The sequence below is a fragment of the Myotis daubentonii genome, chromosome 11 (assembly GCF_963259705.1).
Source record: "Myotis daubentonii chromosome 11, mMyoDau2.1, whole genome shotgun sequence".
In the NCBI taxonomy this organism is placed as follows: Eukaryota; Metazoa; Chordata; class Mammalia; order Chiroptera; family Vespertilionidae; genus Myotis; species Myotis daubentonii.
In genome coordinates, this window is record NC_081850.1 from 66,879,929 (window position 1) to 66,901,690 (window position 21,762).

At 41.2% G+C, this 21,762-nt stretch overlaps 2 protein-coding genes across 2 annotated transcripts in view; one reads left to right on the top strand and one right to left on the bottom strand.

The window, feature by feature from the left end:
* The window catches only part of LOC132212313 (translation initiation factor IF-2), a 124,195-nt gene extending 112,577 nt beyond the window's left edge, over window positions 1–11,618 (bottom strand). Inside the window, exons 1-2 of the mRNA XM_059657783.1 lie at window positions 11,373–11,618; window positions 6,948–7,047 (exon numbers count right to left, since the gene is read on the bottom strand). The gene's annotated coding sequence lies outside the window, so the exon portion shown is untranslated. The remainder of the gene's footprint in view (window positions 1–6,947; window positions 7,048–11,372) is intronic.
* Window positions 11,619–11,735: 117 nt separating this feature from the next.
* The window catches only part of STOM (stomatin), a 29,933-nt gene continuing 19,906 nt past the window's right edge, over window positions 11,736–21,762 (top strand). The window contains exon 1 of the mRNA XM_059657784.1: window positions 11,736–11,886. Within this exon, the coding sequence (XP_059513767.1) occupies window positions 11,826–11,886 (61 nt within the window). The 5' untranslated portion in view covers window positions 11,736–11,825. The remainder of the gene's footprint in view (window positions 11,887–21,762) is intronic.

Sequence of the window (21,762 nt, forward strand, 5' to 3'; positions counted from 1 at the left end):
GTTTTAAGAACCACCATTTCCCTGCATCACTAACGGCTCTCTTACTGGGCCAAGTTAAAGGCATCTTGATTGCTCACTTCCTAAGGACTGGTTATTCCAGAAGATGACTGACTCAGTGCACATGCCAAGAAGCTCCTATCACTAATCTGCCCTGAAAGTTCATGTTAGGCTAGGCGGTGACCAACTGGTCCCAGTTTGCCAGGCACTTTCCCAGTTTTAGCAAAGGAAGTCTTAGGTTCCAGGAAATCTTAGTCCAGGGCAAACCGGGGCAGTTGGTAACTCTACATTTAGCCCAGATCTATCTGAACTGTGTCCCATAGTTTAAAATTGTTAACACATGTACAGATTTTTCTTCTTTCCTCCCATTCCATATGTTGTCAGTCACCAAGTCTGTCAATTCTAACTCCTTTGTGGCAAGTATATTCATTTTCTCCTCTACATTCTCACAGTACAAGTTAGTGTAAAATTACTGTAACAAAGAAAGAAGGAAGGAAGAAAGAAAGAAAGAAAGAAAGAAAGAAAGAAAGAAAGAAAGAAAGAAAGAAAGAAAGAAAAGAAAAGAAGAGAAGAGAAGAGAAGAGAAGAGAAAAGAAAAGAAAAGAAAAGAAAAGAAAAGAAAAGAAAAGAAAAGAAAAGAAAAGAAAAGAAAAGAAAAGAAAAGAAAAGAAAAGAAAAGAAAAAGACAAGACCACTGCAGAGTCAGAGCCTTCAGGAATGAAGCTTGGATCACACCACCTGGTATAGGTGCTGGCTCAGTGCAAAGGAAACATGAAATGAGTAGAGGAAGAAGGAAGTGACAAATATCAACTACAGGGTCATGACTAGATAGGAAAAAGGTCTATATCTAAACATTAGTTTCTTCTTTGCTTAATGTATGTGTGTGTGTTTATGTATTTTTATATATATTAACGTTTTCTTCTTCTTTCCCATTATAATTTTACAAATTAATGGAAGGGGTTAACTTTAAAATTTCATCTTTAGGTTACTGAATATTCAAGAGGGACTCTAACTGAAATTGAGGAGTAACTACTAACATCATCTAGAGCCGCGGTTCTCAACCTGTGGGTCGCGACCTCTTTGGGGGTCGAACAACCCTTTCATAGGGGTTGCCTAAGACCATCGGAAAACACATATATAATTACATATTGTTTTTGTGATTAATCACTATGCTTTAATTATGTTCAATTTGTAACAATGAAATTGGGGATCACCACAACATGAGGAACTGTATTAAAGGGTCGCGGCATTAGGAAGGTTGAGAACCACTAATCTAGAGATTAATGTTAATGACAATTGGGACCTTTTCTTTCTTTTTTTTTTTTTTCAATCCTCTTCTAAGGACATGCTTTTCATTGATTTTTTTTAGAGGAAGGAAGGGAGGGAGGGAGGAAGGGATGGAGGGAGGGAGGGAGGGAGGGAGGGAGGGAGGGAGGGAGGGAGGGAGGTGAAACATCAATCCATTGACCCTGCATGCACGTGCCCCAATTGGGGATTGAACCAGCAACCTGGGTATGTGCCCTGAATCAAACCTCAGAGTATGGAACAAAACTCCAACAAACTAAGCCATACCAGTCAGAGTTGGGACCTTTTATTTTGCAGGGTGGGGGAGGTGAGAGTGCCTATTTATACAAAGGATAATTATATCTTGTTAAAGAAAAGCTGAAATTTGTTATTGACGTATGGGAAGTTGAAATAGATGTAGAAAGTTGTGCATGGATATTGAGTAGGCAAAGTGATGAGCTGTTTCAGTTATTAAACCATTTTTCTTTTGGTCCAAACCCATACTTTTATATTCTGTTTTGTGATGCTAGAGCAGACTGAGAACTATATTTCAACTTTGCCAGTTGACTTCCTGTTTAATTCTGCAAGGCTAATGAGAGAGAGAAAAGACATTTCTTTCCTGACTATTAGTTATCAATGATAATGTTCAGCTTTTGAGGGAAGGAGGAGCATTCCTAGGGTCAGCCTCATCATACCTAATCAAAGATAGCAGCAATAGTTCAGCAGTAGCCCCTCCTCAGAGGTCTGAGGAGCCTCTCCTTCAAGCTTGCTTTTGTCTCCCCTAAGCTAGGAGTGGTAGCTTCATCCTATAGTTCCTATCTCTGGGTTAGCTCACTATCCCCTTTTTTGCTTTTTCAGTTCTCCAAAACAGCATAACCAATTCTTTACATTAAATTCTCTCTGTTGAAAGACCTAATGTGTTTTTTTGTTGTTCTGAGTGTATCCTGACTGAGACAGCCTGCCAACTCCCTTCAGTACTAGCTAAAAACAAAGAAATATGGAACAAATGATAGAAGAGGGTTGGGGGGCAGAGATGAATGCATGGGGCAGATGACTTTTAGGGCAGTGAAATAGTTTTTATGATATTATGATAGATACATATCATATCTCCTCAAATCCATTCTTTGCCCTTTCATTGCTCTGCTCTGTACTATATTAACTGATCTTTCTATTGTCTCCATAGTATTACCTCTATTAACTGGCTCACTATCAGCTGCTTTCTGAAAGGTTGGAGAACCAGGAAGGGAAGGAATAAACCAGGATATTTCTCTCCCTCTCTATTCTAGGGAATTCTTTGGTAGTGACTAACTCCTTAGGGGCCATAGCTCCCACTAGAATTCCTAGCCTCCAACAGATGCCCCCACCTCTGGGATTCAGTAACACAGCCTTCTTATCTTTGTCTTTCCAGGTTACAAGCAGTGGCTCTTCTGCTGTTACTAATATCCGGGTTGCTTTACTTTCTCAATAAGCACTCAGTTCTTCTATCTCCTGGTAACCACTTCCCTGAATTACATTTTCTCTATTGCAAAAACTAGAAGCAGTTGCTATTTTCCCGGTTGTCCCTGACTATCAAAACAGATGACAGCTAATCCCTCTCTATGTGCATTGTAATATTAGTTCAATATTCTGCAACTCTCCCACTTCTGGAACTGTTTATACAAATATACCTACACACCTACAGAATGAGGGTTGTACAGGTTATTCAAAGCCAAAAATGAGAAACAAACCCAAGTCAGTCTCTATAGGGAACTGGTTAAATAAACATTGGGACATCAACAGAGCTGTAAAAAAGAACAAGGAAATTCTCTATGCTCTAATATATATTATTCACTGAAAAAAAAAAGCACAGAATAGTATAAATAGTACGTGATCTCTCATATAGGAAGTAGAAGAAAGAACATGTGTGTTTTTGCATTAAAAAAGACACACAAGAAACTAATCATAGCGGTTACTAATAAGAGCAGGACAAAGGAGAACAAGGTAGATGGAGACAGGATAGAGAATTCTCAATATAGGCTCTATATTGTTTTGGTTTTGAGCCACATAGATGCATAATCTATTAAAAAAGTAATAAAAATTATAATAATGCATATAATGAAAAAATTGCAACCTAGTCACTAATTGGAAAACAAAATCAATACCAATACACACATAAAATTGTAAGAAAAACAAAAGATGAGAAAAGAATACACTCTTTATGACTTCAACTAAATTCTAGAAAAGGTGAAACTATGGTGATAATAAAAAGATCAGTTGTAGTCAGGGTTAGGGGGCAGAGATGAATGCGTGGGGCAGATGACTTTTAGGGCAGTGAAATAGTTTGTATGATATTATGATAGATACATGTTATTATGTATTTGTCCAAACCCACAGAACTACATCAAGAGTGAACCCTTTGGGTGATTACGATGTGCCCATGTAGGTTTGTCTGTAGTAAAAACATACCACTCTGGTGGGGAATGTTCGTAATGGAGGAGTCTATACATGCGTGGGGGCAGGGAGTAGATGGGAAATCTTTGTACGTTCCTCTCAATTTTATTGTAAACCTAAAACCGCTCTAAAATTTTTTTCTTAAAAAAAAAGTGACCCCTGGCCAGTATAGCTCAGTGGGTAAAGCATCAGCCCACACACTTGGGTCTTGGGTTCGCTTTCCAGTCAAGGGCATGTACCTGGGGTGCAGGTTCCATACCTGGCCCCCAGTCGGGCCCGTGCACGAGGCAACCAATTGATGTGTCTCTCACATGGATGTTTCTGTCTCTCTCTCTCCCTCCCTCCCTTCTTCCCTTCCACTCTCTCTAAAAATCAATGGGAGAAAAAAAATACTCAGGTGAGGATTAAACAAAAAAAATTATATAAAAAGGGAAAGACGAGAGGACAAGAGAAAGAGAGCAAATATACAGAGGGCTATATTCATCATTTACACAACTGGTCAAGAAACCATAGTGTATATTTTAACTGCCCTCTCTACCCATTCAAGTTTTGGTTGCCTTTGGCTAGTTTCAGTCAGTTCAGGTTCTTTGCCTGGCCAATTGACCCAAACTGATTCCTGAGGTGTCCAAGCCTGCCTTGTTTTTTTGTTAAACTTAATAATTGGACATGTAAAAGAAACTGCCTGAATTTCTTTTTACATCCTTATAATGAAAGAAATTTTCAAATGTAACTTTATTAGGTGTAAATAGGCATTCTTCTTAAAAATAGCAATTATATTTGGAAATGTTAAAAGGTTGGTTATTAATAATTTGTATACTCAATAGGGGGGATAAATTCAATGACGGTCCTTTTTATGAAAATATCACAGATACCCAGGAGAGGAAGGTAGGTAATTTTTATGCAAAAGAACTTTGAGGAGAAAAAACAAGCTTAGATGTGGGACAATGTGGTGATTAGGGGAATAAGCACCAAGCACTATGAAGTAGAAGAGAGGTAGGTAAAAGTTATAAAAGAACAAAATGCACCAATTTACAAACTGCCTAGCATCACTTCAGGATTTAGAAAACATCATCTTTTGCTCTTGCTTCTACACTTCACTCCTTGCTCTCTGGTTAGCACTGCAATCCATCTGCGCCTAAATTAAGAATTACATGAAGGAACCTGAGAGAAGGCTTCTTTCGAACATAAACTCCACTGAATACCATCACCTTTCTTGCAGCCACAAAATTGTGCATACCCAATTCTCCTCCTGATACTATTGAGGCAAAACATAGCTTTCTGTCACTTTGGAAGGTTTAGAATTCTCAGAAAAGTTTTGTGATGATTTCATCACCTGAATAAATTAGACCTAAAAAACTCAATGACCACATACAGAGCATAAACTGATTAGCTTTACTCTAGGGGGCAAAAATAAAATCACCGACACAATCAAACACCTTTATGAAATACTGTATTGTCAGTCTATATAAACATGGTAGCATTTACATTTTAAAAAATAACCTATATAATAAAAGTCTAAGTGACTGTTAAGGCGGAACAACCAGTTGCTATGATACGTGCTGACCACCAGGGAGCAGACGCGCAATGCAGGAACTGCCCCCTGGTGGTCAGTGTGCTCCCACAAGAAGAGCGTTGCTCAGCCAGAAGCTGGGCTCATGGCTGGTGAGCACAGTGGCGGTGGCTGAGGAGCAGCGAGCTGAGTGATAAGGAGCAGCGAGCCGAGTGGTAAGGAGCAGCAAGCAGGTGGGCAGTAAGGAGCAAAGGGTCCTGTACTGTGAGAGGGATGTCCGACTGCGGGGAGCAGGCCTAAGCCGACAGTCAGACATCCTCCAAGGGATCCCAGACTGTGAGAGGGTGCAGGCGGGTCTGAGGGACCCCCTCCCTCCACCCCTACGCACTGCACGAATTTCGTGTATTAGGCCTCTAGTTCCACTATATTGAATTACAATCACTTTGTTGAATGCTAAGCATAATTTAACTTTATTGCTGTTTGAGGAAATTTGTATAAAATCAGTTTAATTTTATAAAATGCAAATTATAACAAAGACTCCTAGACATGATTTAGTGTATAGTCTTACTCTTTTCCTCTAAGTCTATGTAGATTTAGTTAATAAATAATAAAAATAGAACTGAACACAGCAATAGTTCTTAACTTCTTTTCTTCTAGTAGAAAAAGTTTATATTTTTGTATTATCAAGAAACCAATGTTTACAAGAGATAAAACATCACTTTTATATTTCAAAGAAAAAAGTAAAAATGAAAGGAAAAAATCATTTCTGTAATTCCTATATATGCTTTGACTTTTAGTAACCACACCCCTATGTTCAGTACTAATTTTAAAATCTTATATTTAGACCATTTTAACTTTTCAGGGGATGTGGATTCTATCAGGAATAAACTTTTAATTTATCTTTAGTTCAATTTCAGTGTTTATCATTAAAAATATCACAGAGGACTTAGAGACATAAAAGAAGACTTGAGTAAATGAAGAGATATATCCTATTTGTGGATTAGAAAACTGGCCCTTCAACCATCCATGTAATGCCAACTTCTGCAAGAGGTCAAGTTCCTTACCTGTCATGAAATACCCAGGCTCTCTTGGTTCCCTCAACTAGTCAGCTAAAATCTTTGAAATTTCTCTTTCAATCTGAGCCTCTCTATCCTTCCACATACAATGTTGGAAAGTATATTTTTTAGTGCCCTGAGAATAATAACCTGTTGAATAAAGAATCCTTCCTCCAACATACTTCCCCTTTATTCATTTGTATAACTTTGACAAAAATAGTAGAATATGGTAAACACTAGATGGAGCAACATTCAAGGAGAGTAATCTTCCCTAATCAAGAACTTACTTCAGTATATATTACAAACAAATCATGTCTAGAAAAATAATCACACATAATTTCAGGTCACCTGTATACATTTGTCAGGGAAGAATAAATGGCTTTGAATATCTCAGAGATGCAGATATGAGAAAACAAGCAGGACAAAGACTTGGATACATCATAGTCATATGTGATACTATAAACTGGATTGTATACCCTCTAAAATTCATTAAGTTAAAGTCCTAAAGCCTAGTACCTCAGAATGTGACTGTATTTGGAGATAGGGTCTTTAAAGAGGTATTTAAGTTTAAATGAGGTCATTAGAGTGGTTCCCTAATCAAATATGACTGGTGTCCTTATAAGAGGACATTTGGACGCATAAAGAGATACAGCAAGAAGATAGCAACTTACAAGTCAACGAGTGAGGCCGGGAATAGATCCTTCTTCGGGACCCTTACACGAAACCAACTCTGCTGAACCTTGCTTGATTTGGGGCTTCTCAACTCCAGAACTGTAAGAAAAATAAATTTCTATTGTTTGGGCCATCCAATCTGTGGTACTTTGATATATAAGCCCTAGCAAACCAATACATGTGAAAAGGAATAGACCGTAAGTTCCATGATGCCGGGGTCCAACCCCAGCAGGTCCAGGGGTCCCCAAAGGTGTGGATGGAGTCGGCGAAGAAGGAAGGACACGGAGACAGTGTTCAGTTGATCAGCAGCCTAGCCAGGATCTCCAGCCAGGATCTCCAGCGAAGTTCTGGTCTGGATCTCCAGAGAGGTTCTGCTGTTTATTGTCTTGTTACATCCGTATTTATACCAGTTGATTTTAATCCTGTCAATTTCTATTACAAAGGTTAGGGCGTTTCTTATCTCCATTCCAGGGAGTAAAGATTATGTAGCTTAAGCATGATTGTTTGTAGTTAAATTGATTAACTACCCGCCTGGCACTTAGTTAAGGAGTTTCATCCCCTCCCTAACTTCAGGGAAAAATCCCTATCTGGGGAAACAACCTTTCTCAGAGACCTTGGTTAAAACACATAGTGCCAAGAATGTGAGCAAACATATTAAGAACAGTATGCCATAAATGCCAGGTCCCTTGAAACAGCAAGCATGGACCGGCTCCCGGCACCATGAGGGCAGGAATTTTTGTCTTTTTTGTTCATTTCTGTATCTCAAGCACATAGAACAATGCCTGACATATAGTAGGTGTTCAATAAATACTTGCTGAGTCAACTAATAAATAAAGCAAATTAATAAAATTCTTCCTTAGATGACTCTATTAAATACCACCAATGTTTCAGTAATGCTTTTTTTTGTTTTCATAACACCTGAGAACCTGGGCTCTGACCAAGTGCTGTGGTATAATTCATCTGCCACCACAGCCCAAATCTATAAAAATCCTCTGGTGAAACTCCTGTTATGATTCAATTCCTGGAGTAACTTCCTTATGGGAACAACTAAGAAGACAAAAAAGCAGCTGTAATACAATAAATGTAAATTAGCCCACATAGAGAAACAGATCAGAACTATTAGTCCCATCCTGGGGAAAATACCACACACAGATGTAACTTGCTGGTATTGCTGTTCCCTCAGAAGTATCTGGTTAGCTGATTTCACTAAAGATATTAAGAACAGCCTAACCCAACCAGAAAATTATTTTCGTTGCTACTTCATAATTGTAATGTTGCTACTGTAAAAAAAAAAAAAAAAAGAACAGCCTAGATTTACAATTTAAAGAAAAAAATAAAGGGTTTCCTGTTGTTCTTATTAAAGCATTTCTTGTGTGGACACAGGAAAAAAGACTAATTAAATTTCCTTCTGACTTATTCAATTATGGATTCATGGTGCATGTCTGTTTTCAAATTGATTTCCATGTCTTAACGTCATCACTATCACCATCAATCAATATTTAATTTGGTATCTTGAATATGCTAGGGTAATGACATCAAAATAAAACACAAAAGAAATATGGAATATATAAAGTACTCTGATTTTAACTTATATGTAAACAGCCTTTAAATAACAGCTGAAGAAAAAATCACCATAATTATACCAGGTCTGTAGAGGTTATAAGTAATTCTCTCTTCAAATTATTTGTAATTTTATGTCTCTGTTTCTAAAGCATAAAGTTTTCAAAATCCATTCTAACTTCTAATAATTACAAGAAGAAATTTTAAGGTTAGAAGTTCCCCCCAAGGGAGAGGATGATACGCTAACATTTATTCTTAAAGTATGTTTAATAAATACATTTATATAGAATATACATGAGAAAGCCAGAATCCACCAGTTTCATGGGCAAGTGGAAGTCAGCATTTTGAAATCAAAATCTGGAAATTCTCATCCATTCTGAAAGTAATTGAAAAATCACATCAAAACTTTTTTTCAGTGTTGAGCCTGGGATCAGCTCCCACATTGATGCAATCTAAAACTAGAGCCAACAGAGGTTTACCAAAGTCTTTGCCCCAAAGGGAGAGCCCTCTTTTCCAATTCTCCAGAAGTGATGCTATTGGGCTTGCTTAGAGGCCTGAGCCAAGGCAGCAGGTAGGAGGAATACAAACATGAAGTTCATTTTGAAGTATTTTCCTTTCCAGCAAAAATAAAAGTTAAATACTTTTTTTTCACAATATGCAATTTGCAACCAAGCTCTCCTCTACTATGTTTGCTTCTCTTTCTTGGGAACCACAGCATAAACAGGAAGTTCATGCCTCTGGGGCTTTTCCATGGCAAATGGGAAAAAAAAAAAAAATGAAGCTGTAGACTTTCTCAAGGATGATTTAGAAAAGAAAGGCAATTAAATCACTACACTGCCCTCTTTATCTTATCCAGCAGGCTGATAAACCAAGGGATGATACAAGCTGTACTTCACCCTCATGAATATAAACGCATTTGTATCTAAAGTTAAGGAAGTACCTGGAAGTCACCTGGGGAGCTCTGCATTAGGCTTTTATCACATACTAGTAGTCAAGTCTGCACCCCAGAGCAATGGCGATCAGCTGCTCTCGACACCTGTCACAATTGTGTGTGCTCGTTTCCCCTGGACAGCCACAGGGCTCCAGAGCTAAAACCAGAGAGCCTACCGTTTCACATGACCCAAACTCCACAAAGTGTTAGGAATTATACAGCCACATACTGATTGCCGGGGTTAGGAATTATACAGCCACATACTGACTGCCGGGGTTAGGAATTATACAGCCACATACTGACTGCCGGGGTTCTTGTCCCAGCATCAAGAAGGGTTCAGGAATCTGGACAAGGCCGTGCGTAGATTAAAGAGTCCAGAGACTAATAAAGATCCCGGAGACGAGATATAATTTCGAAAGGCATTTGGGGGTCAGAGGAGCTTAGCTAAAGGAGCTAAGTTCTAAGGTCTTAAAGTCTAAGGTCTTGGGTTCTCCTTGTCCCCAGGACCCCACGCTTTTTATCAACACAAATTGTCCTGAGGGGAGGCAGAGATATACACTTCAAAGGGTCAGGGTTTGGTACAGAGTCCATTGTCAGATTGGGGGAATTAGCCCACGCTGTTCAGGTGTTTGGCCAGCAGGAGGCAATAACATGTAGATTAAGATGCCCTTTAACTGTCTGGCGGCCACAATCAATTTAATGTATCCTATTCAGGTTTGGGGAAATGCCTTCAGCCATTCCCAACAGGTGATTACATGTGTGACTCAACCCCGTTGAGTCCCCAAGTCTCATCAACTTTTTGATGAAACTCTTGAAATTATGACATGCTGGAACTGGTCTCTGGCAACTGACCACAAGGAGGAAGGGAGGGAGGGAGGGAGGGAGGGAGGGAGGGAGGGAGGGAGGGAGGAAGGAAGGAAGGAAGGAAGGAAGGAAGGAAGGAAGGAAGGAAGGAAGGAAGGAAGGAAGGAAGGAAGGAAGGAAGGAAGGAAGGGAGGAAGGGAGGGAGGGAGGAAGGGAGGGAGGAAAGGAAAGGAATCCTCACAAGGGAGATCTCGGAGGCGATGGAACAGCTGTGCACCTGGATTGCCGTGGTAATTACACAAGTCGGTGCGGGAGATAAGATGGTGTAGGACTGTCCATACACATTATGCCACTGCCAGTTTGCTGGCTTCCGTGTAAACTACTTGATGTAACTATGGGGGGGGGGGGGGGGGACGGAAACCAGGTAGGGAAACACACAGGATCTCTCTGCAACGTCCGGTGAATCGATATTCATTTCAAACTAAAAGGTCTTTAAAAGCGCACCTTGCGAGGTACATCCACATGGCACTTTGAACAACCTGCATTGGGACAGCTCAGGGAGGGTGAGACACAGCCTGGTTTCCCAATGTGAGGCTCCAGCCACAGCCCCACGGGCGCCCGCGCTGGGGAATCACGCGCACCCGCTGCCCGCCGGCCTGGGAGAGCCTCTCCGGCCTCCCGCCCCGCCCCAAGGCGGGCACCTTCCCACCGGGCAGGGCAGGTCTCCGTGCCACCTCCTGCCACGGCTCCCCTCGTCCCCTAACTGAAGGAGGTGCCACTGCTGTTCTCTAGGTGCCTCGTTCGCAGCACCGCGTTCTTCGCCGCGGGCAATGGCTCGGTTAGTTTGTTCAACAAATGAACCCGTTTGTCCACAGGCTATAAACGCCGCGAGGACGGCGCCCGGGCTGTGCCTTGCCCGCGGGACCCACCAACGGGCACGCCGCCCGGCAGACGGCAGGTGCTCTCCCAGGACGTCACGCGCCTCACTCGAGCTCACTTCCAGGACCGGAGGGTGGTCGCGTCGGTTCCTTCCCCTCACAACCTCGGTCCTACAGACCAGGGGTGACCTCGGCGCCCTCGCTTTGCCCACCGGGTGCCCCTCCGCGTCCTCCCCTCCACTCGGACCCACCCGTCCAGGGAAGGCGCCATTTTCTTCTCTCATTCGTCGGCCCAGAAGAGTGCCTTTTTCTTATTCGCACCTTTTCCTCAGGCCATCCCGTCAGCCCCCTCCCCAATAGCTTCAGACCCGGCCGCAGCTTTGTGATAGCCTCGCCCCGCTTCCGCCTTTCGGGGGATGCCCCTAGGCCCGACCCCCGACCCGGGGGACGCCTCACCCCGCCGGCCACGCCCCTCAGCTCAGGGGCCCGGCGGGTAGCGCCCACCCACCGTCTGCACGAGAAGGGCGGTTGGGCGGAGCTGAGGGGCGTGTCCTCCTCGGAACTTGGCGTTGATTGGCCCGGCCGCGGGAGGGGCGGGGCTTCGTCAGGAGTCCAGTGCCCCGGGTTTGCGCTGACCATTCCTTGAGGCTCCGACTACGTCTTCTGCGATCGCGTCGCTACAGCAGTGACTTCGCTCGGACAGCATGTCTGAGAAGCGGCTCGGAGAGGACACCCACGCCCGGCGGCTCCCTGACAGCACCAAGGGTGAGCCCCGCGCCCCTGGCGAGGCCCGTGGGGTCGTCCTTCGCCCCCCACCCCTTGCCTCCGGGACCAGCCCCAGCCCCGAGGTCCCAGGCCCGTCTCCGCTGTTTCGTGGAGGTGCGGCCGCTGCTCAAAGCCGCGGTTTCTTTACTCGTACACCGGGCTTGCTGAACCCGACTTCGCGGGCTGAGGGTCAGGGTCAGCAGGGCTGTCAGGGTGCAGAGTGAACGATGCGCGCCCCGCACACTGTGGGCGCGCCGACAGCAGGGCGCGTTTCCAGTGCGCAAAGCCATCGCGGGCTCGCGTTATCCGGCGGTTGCCAGATGCCAGGCCCGGCGCCAGAGCTTTCGGTTCGTTATCTCCGGCCACGCACGCGGACGGGGAAAAGCACCCGTGACTCGCGGCCGGCAAGTGCCGGAGGCGGGCTCAACCTGCATTCCACGCTTGGGACCCCGCGTCTTCCCTGCCTCCCGGCTCCCCTTTCCTCCCGCCCGTCCCCTCGGAGGCCACCTCCCACCCAGCCTTCGCCGGCCCCCAGTGAGCCCCCTCCTCCAGACGTGGAGAGAACTCCTGCTCCCCCCGCCCCTTCCACCACCACCCTTCCACCAACCCCCACCCCCGGCCCCGGCCCCAAACCTTGGCCACTTTCTCATAAGAAGCAAAACCGACCTGGGAGGTTTCGCCCCCAGCTCCCATATATAATGGGCCATATTTGCGGAAGGAAAGGAGGAAGTCTCCTTTGGGCATCCTCCCCGGATCTCTCCCCAGCTTCACTTTCTGCCCCATCCTGCTCCCTCCACTTCAGTTTTCCCTAATGACCTCGCTCTAGGCCCTAGAGTCTAGGGCTTGTGTCCCTCACAAGGAATTAATTCTAAGTTCCCTCATTCCCATCCTTGCAGGGCCTTCCCAGTCTGGAAAACAGAAACTGTGAGTGGCTCAGTCATGTTCTCCTGTGAAGGAACTAGTGCCCTTGAGAAAGCTGTCACCTTGAACCATTGTCAGCGAACTCCTTAGGGGGTTCGTAAAGAGAGGCCACAGACCTCTCGGGAGTGCTGGTTCCCTCCCAGGGGCTCTTGGCGACCCGAAGGAATCATTTCCATGGATGGAGCCTCAGACCGGACGGCACAGTGAAAGGAATGTAGGGGGCTGGGTGGGCTTTGCCAGCACCCTCACAAGGAACACCGTAGTGAACTCATCTACACTGATTATTCCCAAAGCCAGCCTTGTCCGCCCATCCATATGAGCTCCATTTCCCTTGCTCGGCCATCCTTGTCTTTAGTTCCAGGAGTATCAGGAGACTTATAGAAATCTTTATCCCTCACTTTCCTCTAGTGAGCGTTTTGTAGAGTTGTCTTCCCAAATCAGCAGTGTAACAGATAGGAAGGTGGGCAGGTCCTTTTCCCGGTACCCTGACCTTTTGGTGGGAGACTGAAAGTTTGGTGAAACTGCGGTGGGAAATCTGTTCTAGAAGTTCTTTGGGAATAAACATGATCTTTGTACTTAATGTCCCTTTAGTTCAGTGGTTCTCAACCTTCCTAATGCCGCGACCCTTTAATACAGTTCCTCATGTTGTGGTGACCCCCCCAACCATAAAATTATTTGCGTTGCTACTTCATAACTGTAATTTTGCTACTGTTATGAATCGTAATGTAAATATCTGATATGCAGGATGTATTTTCATTATTCCAAATTGAACATAATTAAAGCATAGTGATTAATCACAAAAACAATATGTAATTATATATGTGTTTTCCGATGGTCTTAGGCGACCCCTGTGAAGGGTCCTTCCACCCACAAAGGGGCCGCGACCCACAGGTTGAGAACCGCTGCTTTAGTTGTTGCCATGGTCACAGACCAGTGTTCACTTCCAAGTTCTTTTTCTTGGTTTCACACTTAACTTTATTTTAGAAATCTTTTAAGAATCTAGTGAAAATTATGCATTGTTTTATTTTTACTGCATTGTTTCAATACATCAGAGACACAGTTGATAATAGTGTTCTTACCAGTGCAATAATCATGCATGTTGATCACTGTTTCTTCTACAAATGCTAAAAAAAAATCTCTTGTTTTGCAGTGAAAATATTAGTGAAAAAGTTTTCAGTTAGTGCACTTTTTTTGTTAATGTAAACCTTGGAGATCTGACATTGGAAGGAATGCCATTACTAGAATTTATTACTAAATAGAATTTATTGAGTGCATACCACAGTCTGAGTGCTTTCAAACATTATCTAATTGCAATCCTCTAACAATTCCACAAGGATGACATCATTATCCAATATTTTACTGCAAAGAAACAGGCTCAGAGTGGAAAAATGACAGACACCTGTGTGTGATTAGAGCAAGGTTTCAAACTTGGGCCATCTGGTTTTCCAAACCATTTTTCTATCCTAGAGCTACCTCCAAAATTCATACCCAAACTGAGGATCTTATTCAATATTTCACTGAAGGTGAGAGACAAATAAACAAAGCAAGCCCAGAGGAACCTAGCTTCAATCTAGATCTCTTGAATAAGACAGCTCCAGAGGGCTGCTTCTGAGGGAAGCAGTGGAATATAAAAGCCCTAACTCTGTCCCTTTTATGCTTTTGCTGATAATTAGTCGTAGGACCATAAATATGACCAAACCTTGGGCAAGACTAATTTTTCTTAAAGCCAGTGCATTCATTTTGTAATAAAATTGAATGCAAATGGATTGTAAAGAAATGTATTATAATTAAGAGTCATGTCAACAGAACAAATCCCTTTGGGAGCATGCCTGAAAATAAGCAGAAGCTAGGGACTGATTGTTTATTTCAGTTGTTACAGCCATCCGATTAGGGAGAACTTTGGAACTTCTTCAATAATTAATCTAGTTAAAAAATATTTTTATAAAAAATAATCTAGTTAAACCATCAATGGTTATAAGTTAACTCAGACAGAAGACTAAGTATATAAAAGCTGGCATTTATCTATTTTTTAATGGTTAAATAGGTTCTAGGTACACCTGATAGTTTAAATTTTATGCTGCAAAAGACAGAGTTAATAATTTCCTGGTTAGCTTCAAAGAAAAATAATTTTTTAAAGAAAAATAAATTTTAATGTTAAAATGATAGAGATTAGATTAAAAATATATCTTTTAAGTAGGGGTGAAAAAATATATTCCTGAAAACTATTGTAACCATGAAAACATGAGCATCTCTCCTGTCTGCCTGACATTCTATGTATACTTCTATCATAATATTTATTACACAGTATTATAATTATCAATCATATTCACCTTATTAGACCAGAAAAGTTTCTGAAAACAGAGATTATGTCCTTTGCTGTAGTAAGTTCAGTATCAAGTACATAGTAGGGTTTGTAAAAATGTTGGTTGAAAGATAAAGGAAACAGAGGAGTGAAGCAAAGATCCTCCGTGGAATAAATCACATTGTTGCATGTTTGGCTTATGTTGGTGGAAAATTTTTCCTTTCTATAGTTTATTAAGTTTATTATAACCCAAACTGTTGATTTTAGGGTGTGAACATCATGTTCCTTATTATACGTTCTTATTACAGGAAGACTGTTTGTCTGGATATTGTTAAAATATATATATATTGTATCTAATACAGAATCTCCTTTTAATTAAAATGTGGAAAGAGAGAAGTTAGATATTACAATCAATAGAAAGAAGAAAGTGTCAATTCTCTATTGACACACACTTGTTCCTCCATTTTTTAAAAAATTTTGTGTATACTCTGAGACTGGTAAAGAAATTTGAGCCTTAAGCATTGTGGCCTGACATTTCAGTAGATTAGTCTTAAAGATACAAACAATAAAATATCTGTCCTAAAGTATCAATAAAAACTTTGCCAACCTTATTCAGTTGTGAGTGTGCACTTATGTCAAGCTGCTATAGTATTTAGAATTCAAAGATCTGAATTGAGATCTCAATACCAACCCTTACTACATGGGTTACTTTGGGCAACTCCCATAGTCAATTCCTCATATGTAATTGGGCGTAATCTTACTGCAATATCTATCTCCCAAGGTTTTGAATATCAAATGAGAAAATTTATTTGAATGTCCTCTTGCAACTTTAAAATGTAAATTATTAAGATATTTAATGGGGGGGGAAAAGTTAATGACTTTTCAGAAAGCCTAGTAATTATACAAGAAATTTTATAAAGTTATATGAAGACAGTACAAGAAAGTTTAGAATTCTGACTTACCTCCCCCAATGTGGTCTGAGTCCCCACACAGATTGTTAGTCTTGATATTTTCTCTATGGTGTGCAGGTCCCAGAAGGTAATTCATTTAGTAAAAAGTTTATTCCTATAAACCATATCAATAATAGTCTTAAAATTGTGGTAATAATAATAATAGCTACTATTTAGTAAATGCTTTCTAAGTGGCAAGCACTTTACATAGTTTCTCTTTTAATCTTCATTTCTCATTTTACTAATGAGAAAATTTAGTGGTAGAATTGGAATCTGACACCAAATCTCCAAGCAAGCTCATGGCTACTGCTAAGCTGTTGGGCCTCAGCTAAAGAATTGGGAGCCTTATGATCTAGTTTCTTAATGCTTCTGTTTCCCTTTTTTTAAAAAAAAAAAAATTAAAATGATGGTAACCTCCAAATACTTTCATGAGAAAAATTTACTTAGCGATACTTTTAAGATGTCTACTAGTAAGTGAAAGCTGAAAAAGAAAAGAAAAAAGTAGGGGGTTTGTTTTAATATATTTCAGGCCTAATATATTTCAGGCTAAATTTAATTAACTTAATACCATTATGAAATTGTTTTTCTCTCACATTTTTCTGAACATAACTGTTTCTATTTTTTTCAGACATGGGTCATACTCAGCCCATTCTACCTTTCTGAATTCTCTAACTTCATGGGTGGGAAAGGTCTTATTTTATTTTATTTTTGTACATTTGTATTGATTTCAGGGAGGAAGGGAGAGGGAGAGAGAGAGATAGAAACATCAGTGATGAGAGAGAATCATTGATTGGTTGCTTCCTGCATGCCTCACAACTGGGGATCGAGCCTACAACCTGGACATGTGCCCTGACCAGGAATCCAATTCTTACCTCCTTGATCCTAGGTCAATGCTCCACTGCTGACCCACACCAGCCGGGCAAAAAGGTCTTATTTTAAAAAGAGAAAAGAACACATTTGAGGAAAGCAATACGGCAATGCTTTGGGATAGAGGATGATACTGAACTGATTGGATCCTGTCTGCTGACAAGTAGTTTCATTTTGACTTAGGTAATAGGCAGTCTTTCTTCCTCCCAAAGAAATGGTAGAATCACTCTACTCATTCAATAACTATTTATTTGACAATTATTTTTTTTTTAGAACCTGTTAGGCACTAGGTATCTTCCATATTAGCTTATTTATTCTTCACACTAACTCCCTGAAGAGGTACTGTATTTTTTTAACCTTTTAAAAAAAATGTTTCAAGTACAGTTTGCATTCAACACTATTTTATGTTAGTTTCAGATGTACAGCACAGCAGATGGACATTCATATACTTCACAAAGTGTTCCCTCCAATAATTCATGTGCCCACCTCGTACCATAGACAGTCACTACTGTTGTACTACTGTGGCAGAGTATTCAGTAATTACAACACACATGGCCTACCACGCCTAAAACGTTTATTTTCCCACCCTTTATCGGAAAAGTTTGCCAAATCCTGACATATAATTTCTGATGAAGAATAGTAGCAGTCAAAAAGAACATATATCCTTTCAAGAAAAATTCAAAAAGTCTTTCATTTTGACCTACTGGTGCTGTTAGAACCAGATAGCATGTATTTTTGAGACTAACCTCCTAGCCATCCTCTCTTTCCCCACCCAAACTATTCTTGGCAATTTACAACATCAAGTGTTTCACCTTTATTCTAAGGAAGGGGAAGGAAAGATTGTCCTTTACAGGTTGCTACTTAGGTATTTCCTTGGCTTATCCGTTCTGTTTTTTGTGTGTAATCATGCATATGAATCTGAGTCAGACTTTCAGATATTGTGTAAGACATGTTTCTGGCCTTCCCCTGAAGAGGAAATCCAGTATCTTTTAAATTTTAGAAGAAAGTGGTGTTACTAAATGGAATGTATTTCTCCATGTGATTGCCAGTACATAGTGCCACGTTCAGTAGACCTTAACATAAATCAACTGACATGGGATCATTAATACCATACAGTGCTATGAAATCATGCCTGTTAACATCTTGAAAAGAATATTTTACTACTTTTCTGGAAGCTAACCAAACAAAAATTACTGTACAACTTTTTTCACTCGTTTCATGTTTTTTGTTTGTTTTCTTTTGTCTCTTCCAAGAAAGTCTTTTGCTTTATTACTTTGGGGTTCCTGGGAGGAATACTTTATATCTAGTTACAGATTTTTGTAAACATTAGAAATAATGTATATAAGGAACAAGAGCTTGTGGCTGACGTGATAGGCATTCAATAAATGGTTTTTATTAGTAGTAATAAAAGATACCTCCAGAATAAGAGAAATTTAAGAATTATGCAATTTCATCTCTTCAGCAAAATTAGTATACATAATGGTTATGGAAATTTTGCTAAACGTATATTAAATGCAGCAGGGTTTGTAAGAGAAAACTGGATACAACCAAAATGTTCATCATATAAATATTCCATGAAACAATGAAATATAAATATATATTTAGATGTGAACATGTTGCTGTTTAGACCTTAAGTGTTAGGTGACTAAGGTTCGTTTATGGCCTGGTGGAATTTAAACCTCACCTCTCTGAGGAATGTGATTTGTGGACTTTTTGAGCTATGACCATGTGAAGAAGAATTCTGAGGGTTGAAAACAGGATAGTTTTATTTTAAAGGCACTAGAATAATATGATATGACTTTTCCCCAGTGTATACACATATTATTTCTAGCTGAGCATTTGAAATGTGAAAGTCCAGGCCCAGTTTTCAGAATATCCGCTTAATTTCTTGTTCCTCTTGATTTGTAATTCTGAATACTCATAATGTGACAATGGAAACTGAGTACACACACACACACATTGGACTAGACATTCTGGCTTGTCCTCTTGTAGATAATTATTCAAAAATTCAGTAATTCGATACTTAAATGAGATTTTTGAGGGTCTTGGAATGTCCAAGCCTAGCCTGGCAGGAGGGAGGCATGAAGTAAGGGGAAAATCAGTACCAGTTTAAGAGGCTTTTATCAAAATAGGTAAATGCTACCTATTTTCCCATTTTTATTGGGAAAATTTGAACACTTGATTAAATTTGGAGGATTACTGAAAACTGCCATCCATATTTATTGAGCACTACCTCAACCCTACAAAGCCAGTCTATCCTTATATTACAGGTGAAGGAACTAAAGTTCAAAGAGGTAAAGATCACACAACTAAGAAGTAACAGGATTTAAATGGAAACTTAGATGCTCCCAGTCTAAGGAAGCATATCATATTCTCAGGAAGTCTCAGTCTAATAAGGGTTATGAATGCACAATAAATTAAAGTATTAGGCATAATATAAGTGTCATAAGAGAGGTTTAAAAAAGTGCTATCAAGATTCAGAGGAAGGAAAACACATCAAGTTGGAAAGCTTGGTAAGATTTTATTTCATACCACTATATTATCGTTACTGTGCTAGACATTGAGAATAAAAAACGAATAATAAACATTCCTACCCTCAGGGAGTCTATAGTCTACTAGTCTATTTGAGACACAGATATGGGAGACTTGGAGCAATACAGGGGTGTTTTAGAAAGCACCGAGGCCAATCTGTTCCTTGTTTGGAATCCATTTCATTTTGGAAACCTAGACCTGACTCTGGCTAAGAGCCTTCAGACTATTGTTTTCTATAAATAGACATGGCTGGAATTAAGAGAGCTTCCTCTGTAGGAATATCAGATTTCACTCTCAGAACTCCTATCTTGTTTTCCTACTTTTAATACTGTCTTAAGAGTGCTCCAAACACGAAAGTTTAATGAAGATTTATTTTATTTTATTCAGGGGAAAGGGTCAGAGTGAGTTGATTTAGAACATGGGCTTTGGAGTAAGATGACCTGTATTTGAGTCCCAGGTCCTCTCTTGTGTGACCTTGGGAAAGTCATGTTGCTGCAGTCACCTCATTTGTAAATGGAATTAAAAATACTTCACAGGAAAAATAAAAAACCAAGATGGCGGCATAGGTTAACGCCGGAGATTGCTGCCTCGAACAACCACTTCAAAAAACAACTAAAGACGGAACGGACATCATCCAGAACCACAGGAAGACTGGCTGAGTGGAAATTCTACAACTAGGAGGAAAGAGAATATCATACCCAGACTCAGAGGAGGCGCAGTGCTGAAGTGAAATACTCAGGTGCGGAGTGCACACGGAGCGGGCTGGAGGCGGAGGGCGCGGTTGTTGTTTTCAATCGGGAGGGAGTTTCAGACTCTGAGCTCCAGCTCCGGGTGAGTCTCTAGGGACCCAGACTCAAACGGGAGAAGCGGCACTGTCTGGCTTGGTTGGAACTCGAAGGCAGCTTTCTCTCCGAGGTTTGCAGCGGTTGCTGGGACTCTGTGAGGCAGAGCCCCTAGGGACGGAACTGAGAGCAGCCATAACTGCTCGCTCTGGCCTGCCCTGTAGATCCCCAGGGACCCGCCCCGCCCAAGCCCTGCACAGAGCCATTTGCCGAATAGCCTCAGGCAAACGCTAGATTAGCACCGCCCTAGAGATCCAGCACAGAAGCTCTCCCACTGCAGACACAGCAGACTGTCATAGCCAGTTAGCCTGGAGGTCAAATCACCCCCGGTATTGCCGACAATAATCAAGGCTTAACTACAAGACTGCGCACAAAGACCACTAGGGGGTGCACCAAGAAAGCATAAAAAATGTGGAGACAAAGAAACAGGAGAAAACTGTCCATGGAGGATATAGAGTTCAGAACCACACTTTTAAGGTCACTCAAGAACTGTCTAGAAGCCGCCGATAAATGTAGTGAGATCCTCAAGAAAACTAATGAGACCCTCGATGTTGTGATAAAGAACCAACTAGAAATTAAGCATACAGAGCCGAAACCAGTTTGGCTCAGTGGATAGAGCGTCGGCCTGCGGACTGAAAGATCGCAGGTTCGATTCCGGTCAAGGGCATGTACCTTGGTTGCGGGCACATCCCCAGTGGGGAGTTTGCAGGAGGCAGCTGGTCGATGTTTCTCTCTCATCCATGTTTCTAACTCACTATCTCTCTCCTTTCCTCTCTGTAAAAACTCAATAAAATAAAAATTAAAAAAAAAATTAAGCATACAGGGACTGAAATAACGAATACTATACAGACTCCCAACAGCAGACCAGAGGACCTCAAGAATCAAGGCAAAGATTCGAAATGCGAAGAAGCAAAAAACACCCAACCAGAAAAGCAAAATGAAAAAAGAATCCGAAAATACGAAGATAGTGTAAGGAGCCTCTGGGACAGCTTCAAGTGTACCAACATCAGAATTATAGGGGTGCCAGAAGATGAGAGAGAACAAGATATTGAAAACCTATTTGAAGAAATAATGACAGAAAACTTCCCCTACCTGGTGAAAGAAATAGACTTACAAGTCCAGGAAGCGCGGAGAACCCCAAACAAAAGGAATCCAAAGAGGACCACACCAAGACACATCATAATTAAAATGCCAAGAGCAAAAGACAAAGAGAGACTCTTAAGAGCAGCAAGAGAAAGAAACTCAGTTACCTACAAGGGAATACCCATACGACTGTCAGCTGATTTCTCAACAGAAACTTTGCAGGCCAGAAGGGAATGGCAAGAAATATTCAAAGTGATGAATACCAAGAACCTACAAGCAAGATTACTTTATCCAGCAAAGCTATCATTCAGAACTGAAGGTCAGATAAAGAGCTTCACAGATAAGGAAAAGCTAAAGGAGTTCATCACCACCAAACCAG